This window comes from Neomonachus schauinslandi, chromosome X, assembly GCF_002201575.2.
Source record: "Neomonachus schauinslandi chromosome X, ASM220157v2, whole genome shotgun sequence".
NCBI classification, from domain to species: Eukaryota; Metazoa; Chordata; class Mammalia; order Carnivora; family Phocidae; genus Neomonachus; species Neomonachus schauinslandi.
The window spans coordinates 20964645-20989053 of NC_058419.1; the positions used below are offsets into that span (position 1 = coordinate 20964645).

Genomic DNA, 24409 nt, shown 5'->3' on the forward strand with positions numbered 1-24409 from the left:
GCTCCACGTCAGGCTCCCTGCTCAGCGGGAAGCCTGCTTCTCCTTCTCCCACTCCCCCTGCTTGTGTCTCTCGCTGTGTCTCTCGCTGTTAAATAACTAAAAATCTTCAAAAAAATGTCATTGTTTTGAAGGGTTTTATTTCTAGTTTGTTGTCTTTTGGGGGGACTTGTTTTAGCTTTATGAATTTTTTTTTCAAATGTGTTAACTTTAAAGGAGATAACATGGGGAAAGGAATTACTTAGAACTAAGGGGAAATAAAAATATTAATGCTGTCTTTCGGCTCTGCTTGCCTAATTTGCAAGGGTTCATATTTTTAAGGCGACTAGAGGAATATGGGGCAGGCTCCTTTTTTTAAGATTTCTTTATTTTAGAGAGAGAACATGTGTGCATGAGTGGGGGGAGGGGGAGAGGGAGAGAAAGAATCTCAAGCAGACTCCCTACTGAACGCAGAGCTGGACATGGGGCTCAATCTCAGGACCCATGAGATCATGACCTGAGCCAAAATCAAGAGTCACACGCTTAACCGACTGAGCCACCACCCAGGCGCCCTTGGGCAGGCTCCTTTCAGCCAGCAAAGTTCATGAGTTGAGCAGAAAGTTCTATAAACCCAGACGAAGATCAGAAACTAGATAAAGACTGACAAAGCAAGAGTGAAGGAGGAAGAGCTCACTTTGGGGAAAATGAACACAAACCAATATAATCTCAAAGAAATGAAGATGTGAAATAGAGTGTTTGACATTAGCAGTAAAACTTCAAATGGATTGTACTGTTAAAAGCCACCATCAAGGGGCGCCTGGGTGGCTCAGTTGGTTAAGCATCTGCCTTTGGCTCAGGTCATGAACCTAGGGTCCTGGGATCGAGTCCTGCACTGGGCTCCTTGCTCAGAGGGGAGTCTGCTTCTCCCTCTGCCCCTCCCCCAGCTCGTTCTCTCTCTCCCTCTCTCTCTCTCTCTCTCAAAAATAAATAAAAATCTTAAAAAAGGGGGCGCCTGGGTGGCTCAGTCGTTAGGCGTCTGCCTTCGGCTTGGGTCATGATCCCAGAGTCCTGGGATCGAGCCCTGCATCGGGCTCCCTGCTCCGCGGGAAGCCTGCTTCTCCCTCTCCCATTCCCCCTGCTTGTGTTCCCTCTCTCAGTGTCTCTCTTTGTCAAATAAATAAAATCTTAAAAAAAAAAAATCTTAAAAAAAAGCCATCATGAAACAAACAACATGCATGGACCTTGAGGGCATTATTCTAAGTGAAATAAGTCAGAGAAAGACAAATACCATACGATCTCACTTATATGTAGAATCTAAAACAAAAACAAAAAAACCCCTGAAATCACAGATACAGAGAACAGATCAGTGGTTGTAAGAGGTAGGGGATGGGTGAAATGGATGAAGGGGGTCAAGAGGTATATACTTCCAGTTATAAAATAAGTAAGTCATGGGGATATAATGTACAGCACGGTGACTACTGTCAATAACACTGTATCGTATATTTAAAAGGTACTAGGAGAGTAGATCTTAAAAATTCTTAAAAGAAAAAATTTGTAACTGTGTGGTGATGGGTATTAACTAGATTTACTGTGATTTCACAATGTATACAAATATTGAATCATTATGTTGTACACCTGAAACTAATACAATGTCAATTATACCTCAATTTAAAAAGTGCAACCTCCCCAAAATCCATCACAAAACAAAGATAAACTTGGAATTTAAGTCAATTCCCCAATATCTACTATGTGTTAGGCACTAAATAAATTGTAGCAAGAATAGGGCTTAAAATAAGTATAAAAACTTCTTAAATGTAATCATGCTTTCAGAACAAGACGATGAAAAGTAGTAGGTATATGGCAAAAAAAAAGGGAAATTAGGGGCGCCTGGGTGGCTCAGTTGGTTAAGCGACTGCCTTCGACTCAGGTCATGATCCCGGAGTCCTGGGATCGAGTCCCACATCAGGCTCCTGGCTCAGCGGGGAGCCTGCTTCTCCCTCTGACCCTCTCCCCTCTCATGCTGTTTCTCTCTCTCTTAAATAAATAAATAAATAAAATCTTTTAAAAAAATGGAAATTAGAATTTGGTAGTTGTCAAACAAAAAAGAGTAACAAATTGTGAATGTGGACTCGGCATTATGCCTAAGAAATACTTTGATTTGTTCAAGGAAGGTTAAAGATGAAACAACAGGTTGCATCATGATCCATTTTCCTTGAAAAAAAATGAAGTGTTTGATTCCCTATTTCAAAAAAACCTCTTATTTTTAATTATAATTTTACTTTCTCAACTAAATTTCTCCAATGGTTGACAGCAGGAACTACAGAACTAAAGATTGTAATAGGCTTCAAATTCTAAGATAAAAAGCCCAAAAGTAAAAAATTCTAAGAATCCAAGTCAGAGGAGATACCCATGAGACAAGAATCTGAGGATTATAGATGATATGACAGTATCAGGTGTCTCCAATAAATGATTTCTCTTTTTTTTAGATTTTATTTATTTATTTGTCAGAGAGAGAGCACAAGCAGGGGGAGTGGCAGAGGCAGAGGGAGAAGCAGGCTTCCTGCTGAGCAAGGAGCCCAACATGGGACTCCATCCCAGGACCCTGGGATCATGACCCGAGCCGAAGGCAGATGCTTAACACCACCCAGGTGTCCCCCACTCCAAGTTTAAAAGTTCTCCTAGTACAGGAGGCCAGATAGAATGAGGCATTTATCTCAAGGCCAGCTGCTCACTTTCGTATTAGCTAACTAGAGCTCTAAACCTATCAAACCAAGGAACCACATCCTAGGTTGTGGTCATCTCAACAATGTAGCTATTTTACTTAATCCTCCTAATTTTGTTTTTACAGAAGAGTAAACAGAAGTGCAAAAAATTTACTGATTTACCCAAGGGTCACATCTCTCCACCCATTCCAGCCTTTGGAAGTGGCGGTGGTATTTCACTTTTCAATTCACTTTTCTGTTGAATTTACTATTAAACTGGTCTTTCAGGGTTTGATGAAATCTGGGAAAAACAACATGAATTTACCACACCAACAGAGCTGACCAAACAGGACCTAGGGAAAAGCTACTTCATAGGCCCAACTGACGTCCAGTTAGAGTTGCACCAAGTGTCTCAGAAAAGAGCAGGCTAGGTTAGTGGGAATATCCTGTGTGTAAATTAGACAGCACAGACTGACTGAGTCTGGACGGTCTAAAAGCAGGGACTGAGAAAAACTGTTTTTAGGCCAAATCCAATGTTTGGAGAAGACAGGATTCAAGTGATCAATGATTTTTAAACTCTGGTGTCAAGAAACCAATGAACAACCAAGGGAGGTGGCTTGGGCACACAGGGATAGGGCCCATGATACGCAGTGGTCACCATGGATACTTTTAAAATGAGGCATTAGTGGAAAGGGAGTGAGATCAGCAACTGTAGTGATAGTTTATCAAAATAATCTTTTATTCAGTCAGTCAACAGTATTTACTGAGCTTCTAAATGCAAGGCAGAATGGAAGGTAACACACACTGATAAACTGCCAAATGTTGTTTATATTTCTACACATTTCATTATTTTTTCTATCAGTCAAGTCAGTAAGTGAGGCAGTTACTGGTGTACACTAAACCATTACTGAATTAATGAATATGCCTTCAACCAAGTGGAATATGGAGTGGGGAGACTGGAGGAACCAGTTGAATGGGGTTAAGAAAAGGCACTTCTGTAAGGTTAACAAGCGTTTCTATAACACTTTTACTTTTTGCAAGCCATTTTTGCATTTATTATTCTTCCAGTTACAACTTCAAAGTCTATAAGGTAAAGGCAGTTAATGTTTTTATTTAACTGATGAGGACACCAAGACCCCGAAAGCAGCATTGACTTGCCCAAGGTTACACAACACTTGTCAGTTGCAGAGGCAGGAACTAAAAACCCAGGCTTCCTGCTTCAACGCCCGCCTGTTGAGTCCTTCCCACTGAACCACACTGCCAGGAACGATCTGGCGGCTTGGAAGTTGGGGACAAAGCCCCATGCCTACAACACTCGCACTTCACACCTGGGCCTGAACCTGTTGCCCACGCAGCCTCAGGGGGAGGAGGGTGGGTGGCTTGTCGCGGTTTGGGGTTGGGAGTTGGCAGGCTCCCCTCCTCCGTGGGAATCAGGTGGTTACTTACTCATTTTGCCCGTTCCTTTGGGCTAGCGTCAGGGCGCAGGGCTCCCGGAGAGTACCCTTCATCTCCATACCCTCGATAGTATGCAGGCACTAGTCAAGGGTCTCCTCCAGATGCGCGGCCAGGGAGGGGTGGCGCGGTGCGGGTTGGAAGGAGGCTCCGACCCCTCTGCCCCCCCTCCCCACTGCCCAAGGCATCGTCTCCCGCGCCGGCCCCCTTACCCCGCTCCGCTCGGCCTCTGGGCCCGACCGCCCCCCAACCCCTCCACCGCGTTCCGCAGTTCCCCCGACCCCCACCCCTCCGCCCGCCCAGCCTGGCCTCCCCTCCCCCTTCCCTCAGGCGGATACGGCAAGGGGCTGGGCTCCGACCGGGAGCCGCGGCTCCATCCCGGCGGCCTCCGGGCTCAGTGGAGCTGCGGACTGCGGGCGGATCCGACGACACTGCCTCCCGTGTCCTCACCCACAGTCCTCGGCTGCGCGTCGTTTGAGGAACAGCTCCACGCAGGGCACCGGGAGCCGGGAGCCGGGAGCCGGGAGCCGGGAGCCGAGCCGAGAGCCGAGAGCCTGACCCGAGAGAGAGCGGCGCCTCGCGCCCCCGCCAGTTTTCCAGGCCGCCGCAGATTTCGCCCCCTGCGGCCAACCTGCGGAACTGCAGCGAGAGACCCGACGGACCGGGGGCGTCTCTACCACATCCAGGGAGGAGTGCGTTTTAAATACTGCCCCTGACACCAGAATTGTTCTGTGGGCTTCGAAGATTGCCATAGAAACAAAACACAGCTATAACTATGAGAGAACTCAAATGTGTTGGACCAATAGGACCTAAATCCAGTAAAGAAATCCTTATTACAGTTATAACACACCTTGCTGGTTATCCTACCTCTTAGATCTGTTTTCCCCTTCCCCTTCTTCCTTCCACCACCTAAATCTTTAGAAAAATCCCCAAAGCTCGGATCTTAGCTCTTCCTTTGTGCCCCCCCTCCCCGGTCATCTCTAACGAGACAACAACCAAATACACTTCCCGGGTCCAGACCCCCTGCCCAACATATCCCACTGGTTAACACAATACTGGATGACAAAACTAACTCATCATTTAACACAGCCACTCACGCTTGAAACTTCGAAGCCATGTGCTTTCTTCCTTTCTCCTAATTTCTCTGTATCCAACTGGTCAACAAACGTTATTAATATTTTCTTTGGAATTACTTTCAGATTCCTTGTTTTCTCTCCATTTGCACCCCCATCACTTTACTGGTAGTCCTTGTGATCTCTCCTTTGACCGTTTTACTCTGTTGATAACCATAAGAACATTCTTCCCCGAGTAATGTTTCAATTGTGTTTTTTACTTGCTCAAGAATCTACAGTGGAGTAGATAGCAAGACTGATCTTAAAGCTATAGTAATTATGACAGTGTGGAGCTGGTCAAACCAATAGAACAGAATACAGAGCCCCAAACAGATTCACACACATATACGGAAAGTTGATATGCAACATACGTGGCATTCCAAATCAGTGGAAAAAGAATGGATTATTCACTAAATGGTTCTGGGACTCTGGATCATCCATATAGAAAATTATAAAACTAGATCCCTACCTCATACCATATAGGAAAAATTCAATTCCAAGTGGATTCAAGATCCAAACGTGATAAAGCAAAACTTTAAAACTTTCAGAAGAAAATAGGAGAATATCTTTACGAGCTTGGAATAAGGAATAAGAATGACTACTTAAGACACCAGACAGCACAAACAATAAAGGAATTGACAGATACGTTTAACTACATTAAATTTCAAAATGCAGGTACTTCGAGACAACATAAACAAGTTAAAAGACAAGCCACAGACTGGGAGAAGATATTTTTGATATATTTAACTGACAAAGGATAACCTATGAGGTTCTATACTTCTAGCTGTCATCACCTTACAGAATTCTCTCCCACCACTCTCTGCAACTCACTCTGCCTAGTCACACTGCTCCTTGTTATTCCTAGAACTTTCTAGGCACACTCTTGCTTCAGGGCCTTTGCACTTGTTGTTTTCCTGCACTTTCACCTCCTTCAGGTCTTTGCTCAAATGTCACTTTCTCAGTGAAGACTTCCTAGACAACTTTATTTAAAATTGCAATTCAACAATCTCCTTACCCACTTTCACAAAAACATGCCTCTTCATTCATCTTCCATGTTCATTTTTTTCCCGTAAGATTTATCACTATCCATTATTTTATCTATTTTACTTATTGATCTTGTCTATTATTTACCTTCCCCCATGAGAATGTAAGTTCCATGAGGGCAGAAATTTTGTCTGTTTTGTTCATAACTACATTCCCAGAACCTACAACCATTCTTGAAACAAAGTATATGCTAGAAAAAAATTGATTAAATTAATGAATGAATTAGTGTCCAGAATGTATAAGACCTCTTATAAATCAGTGAGAAAAAGAAAGAAACCTAGTAGAAAAATTGACAAAATATATGAACAAGCAATTCATATTCAAAGAAACTCAAATGGCCAATAAAGACATGAAAGGATGGGGGTGCCTGGCTGGCTCAGTCAGAAGAGCATGTGACTCTTGATTTCAGGGTCATGAGTTCAAGCCCCATGAGCCCTGTGGTGGGTGTAGAGATTAGTTAAATAAATAAGAACTTAAAAAAAAGACATGAAAGGGTGTTTCACTTCATTACTATTCAGAGAAATTGAAAACTAAAATGATGAGGTAGCATTTCACCACTATTGGTTTGGCAAAATTTAAAAATTCAGATAATACCAAGTGTTGTTGAGGATGTAGAACAGATGAAACTCTGATCCACTGCTAGAAGGAGCATAAGCTGGTAGAACTGCTATGAAGAGAAATTTGACATTGCCTAATAAAGTTGAATATGTAATACACTTCAACCCAGAAATTCTATTTCTAGGTATAAACCCAGGCAAAACTCTAACCTTTATGCACAAGAAGACATGTAAAAGAATGCTCATTGCAGGGACGCCTGGGTGGCTCAGTCAGTTGGGCAAAGGCTCTTGGTTTCAGCTCCATCATCTCAGTGTCGGGATCTCAGGGTTGTGGGATCGAGCCCCACATCAGGCTCCACCCTCAGCGCAGAGTCTGCTTGGGATTCTCTCCCTCTGCTCCTCCCCCCCAACTAGCATGTATGTGCAATCGTGCACGTGGTCTCTCTCAAATAAATATATAAATAAATTAAAAAAAAGAATGTTCATTATAGCATTACTTGTGCTCTCAAAAAAAAGGGGAAGCAAAATAAATGTCCATCAGCAGGTGAATGGACAAATAAATCACAGTATTCATGAAGTTAAATACTATTTTGAAACTAAAATGAATAATTCGAGCTATGTATTAATAGAGTTAAATCTCAAAACATAATGTTGAGCAAAAAGAGCTGAACATGTGCAGTAGACTACGTATATAAAGTCTGAAAATGTTATCTGTTGCTTATGGCTACATAGATAAAATAGTAATAGTATATAAAACATGAAAGGGCGTAATCATAACCAAATTCAAGGGAGGGAGTGGATTGAGACTGGGGAGAGGCATACAGGTAATATCAATTATATGTATAATATTTATTTCTTTAAACAAAATCTAAAAGTTAGTGTTGCAAGATTCGATAGAACTGGGTGGTGGGTACATATATTGTTTATATTATTTTATGTACTTTCCTGCATTTGAAATTGTTTACAATCAATGAAAATGAAAAGCAAGGAAGTAATATGCAGGGGAAGTTTAGCAGTGTCAAATGCTGCATGGAAAAATGAGGATAGACAGCCTTTTTGGATGTGTCAAGGAAGTCACTGGAGACCACTAAGTAAGTGGTTTCAGTAAGTAGTGAGGAGGGAAACAAGATGACAGGGAATTGAGAAGGGACTGTATTGTGAGGAAATGGAAACAAGACACCATGTACTGAAGAGGCTTGGAAATAAAAAGCAGTGAAATACAATTTTAATTCAATTAATTAGAAGAGTCAGAAATTCTTGACAAAATCTGAAGCCATTTTAAAGCAAAGGGGAAGGGGGCCCCGAAGAGGGAGAAATTTAAGATACTAGAAGAGGGAAACAGAAAAGTTATAAGAAAAATCCTCCAGGGGCGCCTGGGTGGCTCAGTCAGTTAAGCATCTGCCTTCGGCTCAGGTCATGATCTCGGGGGTCCTGGGATCCAGCCCTGCTTTGGGGTCCCTGCTCAGCAGGGAGCCTGTTTCTCTCTCTCCCTCTGCCCCGCCGCCCCCCCGCCCCCCCTCCCCCCCTCATGCTCAATCTTTCTCTCTCGCTCTCTCAAACAAATAAACAAAATAAAATAAAATAAATCCCCTGGTGATTGGGAAGAACAAGGATCCAAGGTACAGATGGAGGAATCAACTTTATTTATTTATTTATTTATTTATTTATTTATTTATTTTTAAAGATTCTATTTATTTATTTGACACAGAGAGATAGCGAGAGCAGGAACACAAGCAGGGGGAGTGGGAGAGGGAGAAGCAGGCTTCCCGCTGAGCACGGAGCCGGATGGAGGGAGCCGGATGCGGGGCTCCATCTCAGGACCCTGAGATCATGACCTGAGCCGAAGGCAGCCGCTTAACAACTGAGCCACCCAGGAGCCCCAGGAGTCAACTTTAGGGAAGAAGAGAGAGATTTCTTCCTCTGAATCTACATATCTTCAGCATCTAAAACAGTGCCCAGCATATAGTGGAGTACTCAAATATTTGTTGTAAAGATTAAGAGGTTGTGAAAAAATGGAAATACATTGAGGTGAGGACACTAAAAACTGTGGTCTTGCACAGGGGAGATGATGACTTTCTCCAAAAAAAAGTAATAAGTGGATGTTATAATAGTAATACCAGTAATAATCCTGGTGGCTAATGTTGAATACTCATGTGACTGACACTCTCCACATGGATTTACATACACACTTTCATTTAATCCTCACTAAATCCCTGTAAAATAGTAATATTATTGTTTCCATTTTAAAGGTGAGAAAACTGAGACTTGGAGAGGTTTAGCAACTTGCCCATTAACTAGTAAATGTCAAAATTAAGATTCAAACTTAATGTTTGTCTGACTCCAAAGTCAGAACTTTTTAACCAAACACATTATGCAGCTCATTCAGTATTAACAGTACTAACAGTGTTTATTGAGAACCCTCTATGTGTCAGGCATTATGGTAACTGTCCTACCTGAATTATCACATTTAATTTAATGAAACTGAGGTTGAGAGAGAGGGCTTGGGAACGTGAATAAGGTGGAGAAGGAGGGAAAAGACACTGTTGGAGAATGACAGTGAGTCCAGAAAAATTAAGGGATTTTAGAGGAGTGCCTGGGTGGCTCAGTTGGTTAAATGTCTGACTTTGGCTCAGGTCGTGATCTTGGGGTCCTGGGATGGAGCACGACGTCCAGCTACCCACTTAGCTGGGTGTCTGCTTCTCCCTCTCCCTCTGCCCCTCCCCAACTCGTGCGCGCCCATGCTGGCTTTCCCTCTCTCCCTCTCTCTCTCAAATGAATAAATGTAAATAAAATCTTTTTAATAAGGTGTTTTAGAGCAACAGAGAGAGAGCCCAGTTGGAGGCAAACAACTTGAATTTCTATGGCAGTCCAAATCAACAAAGATCTGTAATTTTCTTTGGCAATGCTTGGCAGATGAAACGCAAGAGTAGAGAAAATATACCAAGAAGGTGCACTAAGCTTGGGAATTGGTATAGCAGGCAAAGCAGAAGTCATGGAGTGAGGGAGTCTAAAGTGGTAGTTGTGATACATTGGAATAGCTGATCCTGGAGTCAAAATTAGGTAAAGATATGTATCCCCTCAGCCTAGGGCCAGGAGAGAGAAGGAAAGCAAGCTTGACCAGTATAATCATTCCCTAGGTCTGATCCAGCAGCAAATTATTGTATCTTTTTAAGTATCACTTCGGGGACTGTGCTTACTTAAGTGCTTATGTAGGTGTTAAAAAATTTTTGTAGGTTGGCTAAAATCATTATTTTATCTACAACCACCTTCTGACTTAGCTATAGTTGTTAATGATATCACTGTTTAACTAGTCAGCCCAATTTGAAACTTCAGGGGTTTTTTTTAATGTTTTATTTATTTATTCATGAGAGAGAGGCAGAGGCAGAGAGAGAAGCAGGCTCCCTGCCTAGCAGGGAGCCCGATGCGGAACTCGATCCCAGAACCCTGGGATCATGACCTGAGCTGAAGGCAGACGCTTAACCATCTGAGCCACCCAGGTGCCCCGAAACTTCAGGTTTATTGGTGAACCTACTCACCTTCATCTATAGTATTTAATAACTCAAGTTTTGTCAATTCTATAGTAAATTCCTTAATGTATATCTCTGATCATTCTCACCTATCATCATCAGATGGCAATTTGCCTAACTAAATAAAGGTCTTATGCCCTATACTTGTATTTACATGCAAGAAACATTCAGTGCAAAGAGTTAAATGGTCATTGAACAAAATTCAAATACATGAAATTCTAGCTTCAAGAAAACATGAGTCTCACCACCTTCACCACCACCACAAACACACAACACACACACACACACACTTAAATCAGTGCTCAGTGCCTATTTTTTATCTATTAGACAACTGTAACTAAGAGCTTACAACTTACAGGCTTTTAGAGATAAAATAAAGTGAGATCTTAAGAAGAGAGTATAAAATACTAAAAAAAATGGGGAAACTCAAAAATAATTTAATTAAATGGCTACAAAATATATCAAGTTCATTAATTATTAAATTTTCTATTTATTAAAAAATCCACTGTCTTTGAAAACAATTTTTAGGTTGGATCTTCTCACTTCCCAAGAATGTCCAAGTATGCATAATGATTATGGAGAAATCACAGCCATTATAAATTAAATTAGTTATGCACAGACAAATAATTTCAAGAGAAAAATTACAAAAGCCCTTTCAAAAATTTATAGCAAAAATATAAATATTTAATGCAGGATGTGGATGCATTTTAATATGTTTAATATGATGCTGGCTGAAGCATTCACAAGTGAGAGAGCTTAGGGCCTGCAAAGGCAGAAACAGGCCTGCTTAACATAGATGAGGCTGGGGAAGATTTTGCATGGGTGAGTCAGCAGCCAGAGGCTGAAAGGCAGGCTGAGCAGAGGTATAAATGATTCACAGATTTTTAAATCACCACTAGTTGAAAAGCCTCACTTTTCATATACACAAATCCAGCACAGCTATTGCTTTCCATACAAAGCAGCCTAAAGAAGAGCTCATTTTTATTTACATATTTCCATTTATACTTTTCATTTCTTATAGAATTTGGTATTTGCTGCTTAATTCCTACCCTAGTTGGTTTCTTCATTTCCTTTGACCTCCACCCCTATTTCATTCTCTAAGGCCAGACTCTCCTTTCTGCTTCAAGAATCCCATAGCCAGGTCTGGCATTGCCCACCCAGGCCTACTTTCCTTCTCCCCTCAGAAACTGGAGATGCTAAACCGAAAGAATATGGAGTTAGCCTGGTATTTAAGGCTCCAAGGATTCTGTCCTGAACATATCTTTCCAGTTACTTACCAAGACCACTGTTTACAAACCTTATTTTCTACCCAGCATTTTCCTTAAGAATTGAACACATGCAGCAGTTAGTGACAATCAGACGGGTATGCTCATGATTCAGGTACTCCATTGATCATTCAGTTGAATACTGCTAACTTGTCATCTTGGTCTTGACCTTTATAGAGTGTTAAATTTTTTTTAATGGTCATAAGCTGTTTAATATACATCCATAAAAAAATCAAAGAGATGCTGATGTTGAAATACAGACCATAAAAATGATAAAAATTCTACAAATTCTCAAGGTGATACTCATCAGACCCATAAGCTGCATTTATCTGATCAAAATTCTTACATGGCATGTAAAGATTTCTCTAGCACATACTTCGAAAATCCTAAAAGAGAAAGTAGAGTTATGGCTAAATTCAACTGAGTGATTACCTAAGCTCCTTCTATCCTCAATCCTGTGACACTTTTTGAGGCAGGCAGTGACACATGATGCTGGTGTTGCCTCCGACACAGGCATCATGAAAGAAGGGCAGAACACACTCTTGGTTTTTAGATTATTGTTTTATGTCTCAGTCCAGGGTGGAAGAGATTTAAGAAGAACTCTTTTTGGGGGCACCTGGGTGGCTCAGTTGTTAAGCATCTGCCTTCGGCTCAGGTCATGATCCCAGGGTCCTGGGATCGAGCCCCGCATCGGGCTCCCTGCTCAGCGGGAGGCCTGCTTCTCCCTCTCCCACTCCCCTTGCTTGTGTTCCCTCTCTCACTGTGTCTCTCTCTGTCAAATAAATAAATAAAATCTTTAAAAAAAAAAAGAAGAATTCTTTTTGGGCAAGATGTGTTATGTTACTTACCCCATCCCTCTACCCTAGTAGATAAGAGCCTCAGAACTGAGAAGAAGAGGGGTGCCTGGGTGGCTCAGTTGTTGGGCATCTGCCTCCAGCTTGGGTCATGATCTCAGGGTCCTGGGATCGAGCCTCTCATTGGGCTCCCTGCTCAGTGGGAAGCCTGCTTCTCCCTCTCCCACTCCCCCTGCTTATGTTCCCTCTCTCGCTGTGTCTTTCTCTGTCAAATAAATAAATAAAATCTTAAAAAAAAAAAAAAAAGAACTGAGAAGAAGAAAGCAAGTAGAAAAGGGAACTTAGAAGATAGGATCTTGGGATGCCTGGGTGGTTCAGTGGGTTAAGCATCTGCCTTCAGCTCAGGTCATGATCCCAGAGTCCCGGGATCGAGTCCCATGTTGGGCTCCTTGCTCAGCAGAGAGCCTGCCCCCCTCTCCCTCTACCCCTCCCCCTACTTGTGCTCTCTCTTTCTCTCTGACAAATAAATAAATAAAACCTTAAAAAAAAAAAACAGAAGGTGGGATCTTGTGGTCGTGAGGAGGGGAAGCAGCATTGGGTAGCAGTAGGGACTGTGCCATTAGGGGCCTGATAGGGAGTTGGCCCCCCTAATGAATGGCAGTAGGGACGGATGAAAGGGTGACTATATATCCCAAGGAAGGCTGGTGCAGAATATATCAAGAGCCCAAGAAGTAGAGACCTCCCCACCACTGCTATTTCAGTCTTGCATTAACTCTAGAGTTCCAGATCAACATGAGGGACATGATGAAGGGAAGAGGTGACTCTTTTTTTTTTTTTTTTTTTAAAGATTTTATTTATTTGACAGAGAGAGACACAGTGAGAGAGGGAACACAAGCAGGGGGAGTGGGAAAGGGAGAAGCAGGCTTCCCGCCGAGCAGGGAGCCCGATGCGGGGCTCGATCCCAGGACCCTGGGATCATGACCTGAGCCGAAGGCAGACGCTTAACGACTGAGCCACCCAGGCGCCCCGGAAGAGGTGACTCTTAAATCTGATTGAATTTAACATGAAATCACACACACACACACACACAACATTGAATTGACTGAGTTCACGTGGATAAGGCTAGACTGTTTTCTGCTCTCAGGAAGAACGGTGACTTAGAAAGAAGTAAGTCCAGATATAGGCAGTGTAAGCTCCAGAACCTTGTCTGTCTTGCTATGGCTGTGTACCTAGCACCTGGCACTAGCACAGTAGCTATTTGATAGGTATCTATGGAACATATAATTATCCCTTGCAGAAAATAATGCATGATTTAGAATTTTCCTAAGGGTGTTAAGCATCAAAACAAGTTGTGAAATACTGCTTTAAATATTTGACTATTTCATTTCTTGATCACATGCTACTACTTCCATCTTATTAATGGTGTCTTTTCCCCAACTTCCTCTGCAACTATACCTGCTGAAATCCTCTCTATTCTTCAATGCTCACCTCAAATGGTCCTTCCTCTTTGAAGCTTTTCTCCTCTCACCCCTCAGCTGGAAAACAATGCTCCCTCTTCTGAACAACAGTGTCTCTGTGTACCTCTTATAGAACTTCTTGGAACTTCTCAAGGTCTATCTTGTATCATATTGTTACAGAATGAATAAGCACACCATGAGCTCTGATCATTCTTATCTTTACTCCCCCGCCATCTCTGCAGCACTTTACAGTTATATTTTTTAAAGTAAATATTTACAGAACATGTATTTACATTTTTCCATAGTATGCTTATTTCCCTTCTTTTAATGAACATAAAATATATATGTATAGTTTAACAAATGATTATAAAGTGAGTGCCCATGTAACTTCTCTCCAGGTCAAGAAGTCAAACACTGTTGGGGGGCCTGGCTGGCTCAGTTGGTTAGAGCATGTGACTCTTGATCTCAGGGTCATGAGTTCGAGCCCCATGTTGGGTATAGACATTACTTAAAAATAAAACCTTTAATAAAAAAAAGAAAGCAAACATTGTTAGCGGTTTGGAAGACACCCCCAAACCAGATGCTTTCTCTCTGACCACCCCTTCTTCTTCCACCCAGAATTAAACCAGGGTTGGTATTGAGCCAGCATACTCTGATGAGGTATAAAAGCTTCTGTCTATTTGGATTAGTCAAGGTTTGTGTCATACCAGCTGTTAAAATTTTTGAAGATCATTCCTGTACATAACCACTCTCTTGACTTCTGTGATAATCATTTTGTTGCTTTTCTTTATAGTTTTGCCACTTACAGATGCAGCCATAAATGCCTTTGCCTGTTTTTGAACTTTCTATGAATGACATCATACAGTATTCACTTGTCTTGCTCATTTCACTCAATATTATGTCATGTATGTAGCTGTACATAACTGTCATTTTCATTGATGTGTAATATTTCATTGTATGAATACATCACAATTCATTCATTCTCCTGTTGATGGACATTGGAATGGTTTCAAATATTTGGCTATTATAAATAAAACCTAGTATGGACAGTCTTGTATATGGCTTTTGGTGCACATATGATTATTTTCTAGGATATGTCATCCTGGTGGAATTACTAGGTCAAAGGTGTTGCAAGTTGGGCTTTCCAGAAACAAAAGCTGAGATGGAGTATTGAGTGCAAGATGTTTATTAGGGACTAACACTTGTGGAAGAAAGGCGAAGGAAGTAGGATTGAGCAGAGGAAGAAGATAAACTGTGATACAAGTCTGACAAAGCTTGAGCTGACTTGGCGTGGAGCTTTGGAACAAGTAGTGCCCATCTGTGTGTTCTGCATCAAACCTCACTCACTCTCCTGCCTTACTCATTCACCTTGGGAAGAGCATGACCTTGGGCAAAGCAACTCTCTGCAGCTAAGGTAGACCCTCAAGGAGCTGGCAGCTGGAGGCTATCTGTTGATGCATTCCCCATACCTGTGCAGAATGTCCTTCCTTGAAGGGGAATCAGAGTGGCATCTCTGTTTCTCTATCACAACCCGTGATAGGGTACATAAGTGTTCCGTTCTAGGTCATAATACCTAACTGGCTTCCAAAGTGGTTGTACAACTTACCCTCTCAGCTGCACTATATGAAAGTTCCTATTGCTTCTCATCCTCGTCAACTCTTGTCATTGTTAATCTTTAAAACATTTTTAGCCATTCTAGTGGATGTGTACCAGTATCTCATTGTGGCTTCAATTTGCATTTCCCCGATGACTATTGAGGTTAAACACCTCATACGTTTACTGCTTTGTTATGTCTCTTTTATCCACTTGTATTTGTTTTGTCTTCCTTAGATAATGCGCCTTTTTCAGGCAGGAATCAGTGAACACTGCCTGATGTCAATATTTGTATGCCCCTCAACCTAATAATGGTTTTCATATTTTTAAATTGTTCAAAAATCAAGAGAGGAATGATATTCCATTATATGAAATTCAAATTTCAGTGTCCGTAAATAAAGCTTTATTGGAACCCAGCTATTCTCATGTGTTTACCTATTGATTTGGCTGCTTTCATGCTACCACAACAGAGGTTATTGTGACAAAGACCTCAAGGACCAAAAAGTCTGAAATATTTACTATCTGGCCTTTTACAGAAAAAGTTTGCTGATCTCTAGTCTAGGTCACTGGTTCTAAGGTGTGGCCCCTTGGCCAGCAGCATCATTATCACCTGGGAACTTGTTAGAAAGGCAAATTTCGGGGTGCCTGGGTGGCTCAGTCGGTTAAGCATCTGCCTTTGGCTCCAGTCATGATCCCAGGTCCTGGGGTTGAGCCCCACATCGAGCCCTGCATCGAGTCCCGCATCGTGCCCCACATGGAGCCCCACAAGGAGCCCTGTGTCAGGCTCCCTGCTCAGCGGGAAGCCTGCTTCTCCCTCTCCCTCTGCTGCTCCCCCTGCTTGTGCTTTCTCTCGCTCTCTGTCAAATAAATAAATAAAATCTTTAAAAAAAGAGAAAGGCAAATTCCTAGCCATACCCCAAACCTATTCAGAAACTCTGGGAGTGGGGCAAGCCACCTGAATTTTAACAAGCCCTCCAGGTGATGCTGACGTATGTGTTAAAGTTTGAGACCATTGATCTAGGCGCTGCGCAAGGACCTAATCCATTTTCTTTGCGAGCCATCATAGTCCTTCATGTTTTGTTCTACCCATAGTGGGTAAGCTGTAAAAGAGCCTTCAAAAGTGTTCTATAAATATATTTCTATGCATGTGAAATCTGGCCAAAATAGACACCTAGGTCAAAATTAGAGGAGGAAAAGTGGGAGAAACCACAGAGGGCAACATAAAATCTGAAGGATATATGTGGAGGGTGGAGGGCACAATGAAGGCTAGGGAGCCAGCCCCAGTGCCCTCTTCCTTCCACCTCATTTCATGCAGCCTTTTAACAAAGATGAATCAGATATGGTCCCTGTCTCAAGGAGGTCATGTTCTATGTAGGGAAGTGTCCTGATCCTCTTCTCCTTCTTTTACTGCTTCTCTCCAAAACTTACTTTTCAGGAAGTGTAATTGCACCAAATTGCTGACCCTAATAAATGATAATGAACAGAAAAAATTAACTTGGCAGACAACAGTTTTGCTTTATTCTCACTTTAGTTCAGGAATGACTTCCAGACGGACCTTCTCATGTCCTGGCTTTTCCCTTGGTTTAGTCTGCATCACCTTCCTTTTTTTCTTCTTGTTAACGACCATCCATTGAATGCATATTACATGCTAAGACAATGTTAAATGTTTTACATATACTTTTACATTAAATCCTCATAAAGCCACTCTGAGTTAGGTTGTTTTAAAATTGTTATTTTAATTCCAGTTAGTTCTGAGTTACATATTATATCCATTTTAGAGATGCAAATCTGAGGCTCAGAGAGGTTAAATAATTTGGTAGCATTTGAACTCCAAGTCTTTCTGACTCTAGAGCCCAAGTTGGTAATAATTATGCTATTCTGCCTCTAATAATATTCACCATGTGCATTTAGCAAACCCAATTCAGATTACTTAGCATGTGTTACACGTTTTAGGGCACGCTTTGGTGTATAGAATTCCAGGGTGGAAAGTGTTTGAAAAATTGGCTATATCTTTTTTCAGAACTAGGATTTGTGTGATAATTTTTAAAAGTAGAAAAAACCTTTTACATACAACTTAAAATGATAATGTCAAAAACAGCTCCTTAACCAGGTAACATTATTGTAAATAGCCCAGTAATTTATATTCCTTCTCTTATTTTACACATTAAATAACTGCACTGCACTGTCTCTTTAGTGTGAAACTGTTCTTTCCCTTTTTTGCCTCATCCTACTAGTTCCTACTCCATCTGTTAGGGATTATTTCAACCTGTGTACTTTTGAGCAATATTTTTCAGTTAATCTTTTAAAATGTTATTTATTCATTATATAAGTATAAGCACCTTCATCAAGGAAAATTAGAAATAATAAAGGGACAAAAATAAGAAAAAAAGTCACCCATAATCCCACCACCTTGCTACAACTACTGTTAACATTTGGAGTAGAACCTTTAAGACCTTTTCCTTTGTGGAACTCTATTTGTGTAAACAGTTTCTTTCTTCCTTTCTTTCTTGCTTTTCAAAAATGGGATCATTCAATTTTGTTGCTTGCCTTTTTTCACTCAACAATATATTAGGGGCCTCTGTGATCATGACTGCAAAGGAACAGGGAGCAAGGTCACAAATTGGCTCTTACACAATTGGCCTAGAAGAGAGACATCTATTCTACTCCTATCCTATTTGGCAGAATTTGTCATATTGACTTGCCTTGATGAAAACGACCTAGGAAATGAGGGGAGACACATGATTATATAATGTGGAGCTATAAAAAGTCCGAGAAAGACTACTAATCTAATATGGAGTGATCTCCACTGTATGTGGAGAACATGACATAGCCAGGTTTTGGTGTAAAAATGGGAAATACAACCAAAAAGAATACTGAAGTGGCTACTTGTTGGGAGCAGGAAAAAGATAAGGCAGTGTTGTAGTAGAGATTCTATGAGTATATATTTAAACATAATTTCGACTGTTGAGACTCAAATACTTAATTTTTTTCAAATACTTTATATACACATAATGAAACAAATAAAATGAAAAACTTGAAAAACGGAAAACAAAAGATCTATTAGCAGCATATTTCCATGCCAACAGATACGTACTTCCATAATCATTCATAATGATTGTATAGTATTCCATTTACGGATGTTTTGTACAACATTTTGCGAACACTTCCTCTTGCACATTTACGTTGTTTCAGTTAGGTTTTCCCTGACCCTGCACTGTGTCCTGAGTCCCATTACTCTTCTGAGAATTTACTTTGGGTACAAGCCATGCAAGAATCCCAAGTTATTCTCTAACCTCCACCTTACAGCAACTTTTCTGTGGAACTAAAGCAATTATCTGGCTGTGCATACTACCAGAGCCTGAAGAGTGACAGTGTCTCCTCATAAATCCAGAGGGAACACTATGGAGACAGATGGCAGAAATATTTTTAGTAATTTTCTCAATATGATTTCTATTGTCAAGCAGGAAGCCCCGTGAAAAACAGAGAACTTAATAAAGGTGAAGTGGAAAGATGAAGTTTGGAGCCAGCCGGCCTGGAATTTGAATCTGGCTTTTGTCACTAGCTGTGAGACCTTAGATGAGTTATGTAGCCTCAGTCTCCATTTTCTGATCTGTAAAATAGGGATCATAACATTTATTTCATAAAATTACCAGGAGGATTAGCAATATCATATGTCAGGAACCTAGCACAGTGCTTGATGCAATAGTGGGTGCTCAAAAAATGGTTGATGCATACTAGCCATTATGATTACCTTTTCCTTAATATACAGAGCACCAAGGAAATACCACATTTTCAAAAATGCCACTATCATACATGTCTTCAAGAAGAATGGTGAGAAAGTTTACTGCTGTGAACAGAATTGTTACTATAGTTGTAAGCAAGATACTGTGACCAGAATCCTTTGTACCAGCTTCTGAAGAACATTGATAAGTGGGATCACAATGTAGTTTTAAGTCATAATGTGGTTTCAGTGATAAATTCCAGATATAGGATAAGAAAATGAACACCAAGTCTTTGACCTTGCCTTCATGAACTTTATAAAAGTACTTAATACCACCACTGCACACGCATTCTGGCAGCTACTGAATTTGGCTATACAAAATGACTATGGAATAACTTCTGCAATATTCACAATCTGCCAAAATGGATGTATTGTTCAGTAGACTAAGATTGGTCGAGGTTCTCAAATATGGCTCCAAGGTCCTCTATAAAATTTTGCTTTATTCTCCTACCTTACTGGAGTATAGCAATTAAAGACCATTTCAAATGAAAAGACAAAATAGGAGGAAGTAGTAGCAGATAGAGCAAGGTGTTGAGTAGGTTCAGAAATGAGGTGACTCTTGTTGAACAAAGTCTACAGATCATGAATTTTAGGCAGATTTGCAAATAAGGATAGCACATGCTCTGTAAATAGCAGCTGTTGCCACAAGCCAAAGGGCAATATTTACATGAATCCTGAAGCAAGGTCTATGGACCAAGCATTGACCTTTCCAGCCAAACTCATTACTTGGTAGCACTTTCATCCATGTCATCCTGAAAAAGTAAGGATCACATTATACATACATGGAAAATTGCCAACATACAAATATGTTCTGTCCCCCAAATTAATTTCTAAATTATTTTTTTGGAACTTGGAATACATTTCCACAGAAAAGGTATTATAAAGGGATGTGAGTTTCCCAGATGTCCTCACAAAATGCATTTAGCCCACAATGTAACCCAAATACCCTACATTGGCAATGAGAAATACAATGTAACAAAGTATCTTCACTAGCAGGAACACAGAGTACATAACAAGTATTTACTGACCCCCTTTTCCTTTGAAGCTCCAGGCAAGGAAAGGGGAATTCTATCCTCTTATAGCTATAGTTTGGTGAAAAAGAAATCTTCCATTCTGCTTGTCTAGGAGGATCCTTCTCAAGTCAGGTGGATGCATGCATTGCAGCATCCTTTGCTTTCAGTCCTTCCTGAATGGAATTCCCCACCAAACGACTTTTAATGACTGAGGAGACAGAACAGGTGGTGGGGAAGGGGTAGGACGTCTAACTGGAAGTCTCAAGCTTTTATTTGGAGACAGTTCAAACTCTGTAGCTCATTCCTTAATACGTCTGCACGTTTAATAGAAAAAATAGTGTTTCAAGTGATCAGTTAAGAGACTTAATTCCGTCTCACGTTTTGACTAAGGTTGATGCTCCAGAAATATGAACCATTGTTATACTGAGACTCCCTATACCCATTGCATAGTACACAGGTGTACTTCAGGATGGGAAACAAGGGCAAATGATAAGAACATAATGAAAGTAAAATCAGAGCAAAGCTAGCACCACCAGTCTCAGTGGCACACTCCTTCAGTCACCAGTGTCTTGCTCTTTTCCTCTAAACACTTCTCTGTGTTTCTGTGTAAAACCAGTCCCTGGACAGGATCTCACACTCCTTCACACTAAGGTGTAAATGACCAATAGTAGCTAAAATGTCACAAGGATTTTGCATACTAAGGAGTGGCAGCTTTAAAACAAAAAGGATTTAGGCTACTTTCTCCAGGAAAAAGAGATATTTGGGGGGCAATTGTGTGCCTTCCTTCCATTCACAGAAATCATACTTGATTTTAGTTGGTAATTTAGGAAGGTGTGTTGAGGGAAAGTAATCATTTCTTTACTCTTTGAAAAGCATTTGCTTCACTTTGGAAATTGCAGATTTTGTGATTGTTGTTTGGTCTACTGTTTTTGGCATGTTTTGCTGTCTTTCCTCCCTAATGACTGAATTTAAAAACTAAGATGTAAATCTTCCCGTAATTGATCAAAATAAATAGTGAGAAATAAAAACAATAGTATTTAATAATTGACATTGCATACTGTCCCACCCTTTACAAAATGCTTTTATATTCATAATCATGCATATTATTGGTATTTAATTACTACTTAATAACAGGGGTACAAAAAGAACACGCACCAAAAAACTCACAGTAATTCAATCCAATTACAAATATTGGGTACCTACCATGATTTGCCCCAGGTTCTGTGAGTCCCTTGACCTTGTCTCCCTGCAGGAGTTTTAAAATTCAGTGGTGAAGGCAAAAGGCAAAAGAAGGGCCCCTGCACATTGGCCATCTGAGAAGTATCAGAGTTGCAAATAGAGCAATATACATAAAACCCTAGAGTCATGCTTTGCCTTGTAAGAGAATGTTTGCAGCTGCAATCAGGAGATTCAAGGAGTGCTTCTCCTTCTGCATAATTTACAAAGGTGGGAATAGCACCACCAATCCCCCTTTCGAGATCTGGGAAAGGGCAGTCCCCAGAGGGGTTCTGGGCTTTGCAAATGGTGAGAAAGACCTTTTGCAGTGCAGTTACAAGCAGAGGAAAAGTTCTTTGTGCAAGAAGGGGAGAGCGCCCTGAGGTACAAAGAGCAGATTTAAGGGAAAGAGGATTCCTTCTGCACACATCTGCGAGGGGAGCTCAGGCTGACTGTTGGGGGCGTGTGGGAAAGGAGATTTTTAGGGAGCCGCGGGCTTGTGGGTTCCCGCCTCTACCCCAGTCCGCGCCCCACACTCAGGCAACAGTTGGTCGTGCGGGGCCGGCCCGGACTCTGGGTGGGGAGGGGGAGTCTCGCGATCGTTGAGGGGGGGTGGAGGAAGGGGGGAGGGTGACGGGGGGGAGGCCATGACGTAGGGTGGGTGGACGGAAGTGGGGCAGGGTTGAGGGTTATTTAAAGAAGGGGGGGCTGAGCGAAGGGGTTGGAAGCGGAGTGATTCCCCACCCCTGCTCCATCTAGCTCTTTCCAGTGCAGCCACTGCCGCCGCCCAGGAGCCCTCGTCCCCTTCCTCGTCCCCCTTCTCGTTCCCGCTCCAACGCCATGGAGCCGGACTCCGCTGCAGTGGCAGCCGCCGTGGCAGCCGCTAATGCGACCGCCACAATCGTGGTCATAGAGGACGAGCAGCCGGGGCCATCCACCTCTAAGGAGGAGGGAGCGGCCGCCGCAGCCACCGAAGCCACCGTGGCCACGGAGAAGAGCGAGAAGAAGAAGGAGGTAAATAGGAAGGGGGTGTGTGTATGTGTGTGTATTTGGTGAACAAATTCTGAGCCGGGCCCCTCCGAGGGGCCGAAGCCCTGACCTTTCGGCGCCGACAGGTACCGGCGGAGCTCCACGGGGATGGGGGCCGAGGGCGCGCTGGGGGTGGGGGGCGGCGGAACAGTCTAGCATTCGCTCCCCTCCCCCTTTCCTCCTTGCCGCCTGGAGGGCGGGGGCGGGGCTGGGCGCGGCGCGGGGTGGAGGGTGCCCGTTATCCCGGGAGTTGGGGGCTTTGGAGCCCCTGGACAGCCCCCGGCCCCATTCACATTCCCGGAACTGGGGTAACAGGGTGGGGGATGGGGCTGTGCAGGAAAAAGCCTCCGCCTCTCCCTCTCCTCTCGCTCGCTCCCTCTCCCCCCCCTTCCCGTCGGCCTCTGCCTGGGAAATCTGGGCCCTTCAATCCCACACCCGCGCAAAAGGGGTTCTGCTGGGGCTTATTTTTTTAAATTTGAATTTTAAGGTGCTGATGGTTGGGAGGAGGAGGACGATAGGAGAGACTTGTTTTTTTGAATGACAATGTCGGCCTTTTAGGTGGCAGCAAAAAAATCATCCCTTGTTCGTTTGGTCCCGCCTGCTGAAGCGGGGGTGTCACCCCGAGAAAATGAGCTCTCCGCGTCCTACCCCCCCCCCCCCCCCCCCCCACCCAACCCCCAAACTGAGGAATCGTGGACGCTGGCTTAGGAAAATTTCCAACGTGTGCACCCTCACCCTCTCCTGCCCCGCCCCCGACGGTATAGTGTTTCACTCTGGGGCCACCCAAATGGTCCCCCAATGGGGCCCCAAGCCTTCCAGGCTTCCGCCTCCCTCTCCTAGTGGGCGCTGCTGGCTCCTGGACACACGCAGTGCTTTTTATTTTTATTTTTATTTTTCTTTAACCCAGCGTCGATAAGATGAACTGCTAACATACATAAGGGGACCGCTCAGATACCTTATTAAAGCCAAATCTAGAAAATATGTATTATCTCCATAAGGCATCTCTCATATGGACCAAGACATGCAAATGAAACTATGAAACACGTTCAAAATTTGAAATGAAAAGTAGGATGGGACATAACGATTGTTGATGTATAATAAAATTGTAGAATGGATCTTTTATGGGTGGATTTTTTTCCATTTACGAGTAGACCTATCACAATTAAAAAATGGTAGGTAATTAAAATTATGCTTTAGAGATCTCAAGTGGCTTTGTCTGAATCATTACCTGATAGGATACGACCAAATGAAAAGCTTTTGAGGGAAATTAACAGCTTTTGCCATGCATTAATTTTAAATGCAGCAGTTGTTTAAGTGACATTTTACTGTTACAAGGTTGACTAAACAGAAAGACAATTGTAGTGCTAAGTGAAAACCGTAGAAAACATGCACATTTTAAGATCTTTGTGGTACTTGGATCAGTAAGACAATATTGTAAAGATGGGTCAAATACCAAGTATCAATATAAAATCAAATATTGGGGAATTCAGACGTGAGTCTAGGTGCCTTTTATTCCCTAGACTGGGCAAATGTAAGGGCCAAACTATCTTTTGTATGGCAGTAAAGGTTGCTGAATTTCCAGATTGTGTAAATTTTTTGAATTGTGAAAAGATTGGGAATTAATAAAAAACCTATGTAACAAACACTGAATTGATACATAGCTATTCATGAATTCTGTAACTTCATCAGAAATTGCCTAATAATACCTCATTTGTCTGCTCAGCATAGGGAAATGAGGTGTTGCATGGCAGGAACTTTCTGAATACCTGAAGTTTATTACTCTAGTCACCGCATCTTTTTTATTTTTCCTGAAAAATCTAAAGAGTACCAAACCATCTACTTAAGTTCTTTCATTTGTGTCATTCCTTCAAATTACTCGATGAAAAGGAATG

General features: G+C 42.1%; 2 protein-coding genes and 1 non-coding gene across 5 annotated transcripts in view; 2 read left to right on the top strand and 1 right to left on the bottom strand.

Annotated features, from left to right (window-relative positions):
- OCRL (OCRL inositol polyphosphate-5-phosphatase) overlaps positions 1-4522 on the bottom strand; it is a 52866-nt gene extending 48344 nt beyond the window's left edge. Inside the window, exons 1-2 of one of the 2 annotated variants that reach the window (XM_044911970.1) lie at positions 4469-4522; positions 4125-4213 (exon numbers count right to left, since the gene is read on the bottom strand). In XM_044911970.1, the coding sequence (XP_044767905.1) occupies positions 4125-4213; positions 4469-4507 (128 nt within the window). In that variant the 5' untranslated portion in view covers positions 4508-4522. The remainder of the gene's footprint in view (positions 1-4124; positions 4214-4468) is intronic. The other variant, XM_044911969.1, reaches the window with a different exon arrangement.
- A 9788-nt stretch (positions 4523-14310) lies between these two features.
- Positions 14311-14384, top strand: TRNAK-CUU. Its single transcript has one exon. It is a non-coding gene; the product is annotated as a tRNA-Lys (tRNA).
- Positions 14385-22322: 7938 nt separating this feature from the next.
- Positions 22323-24409, top strand: part of SMARCA1 (SWI/SNF related, matrix associated, actin dependent regulator of chromatin, subfamily a, member 1) — a 71040-nt gene continuing 68953 nt past the window's right edge. For both annotated transcript variants that reach the window (XM_021685856.1, XM_021685863.1), the window contains exon 1: positions 22323-22502. In XM_021685856.1, the coding sequence (XP_021541531.1) occupies positions 22329-22502 (174 nt within the window). In that variant the 5' untranslated portion in view covers positions 22323-22328. The remainder of the gene's footprint in view (positions 22503-24409) is intronic.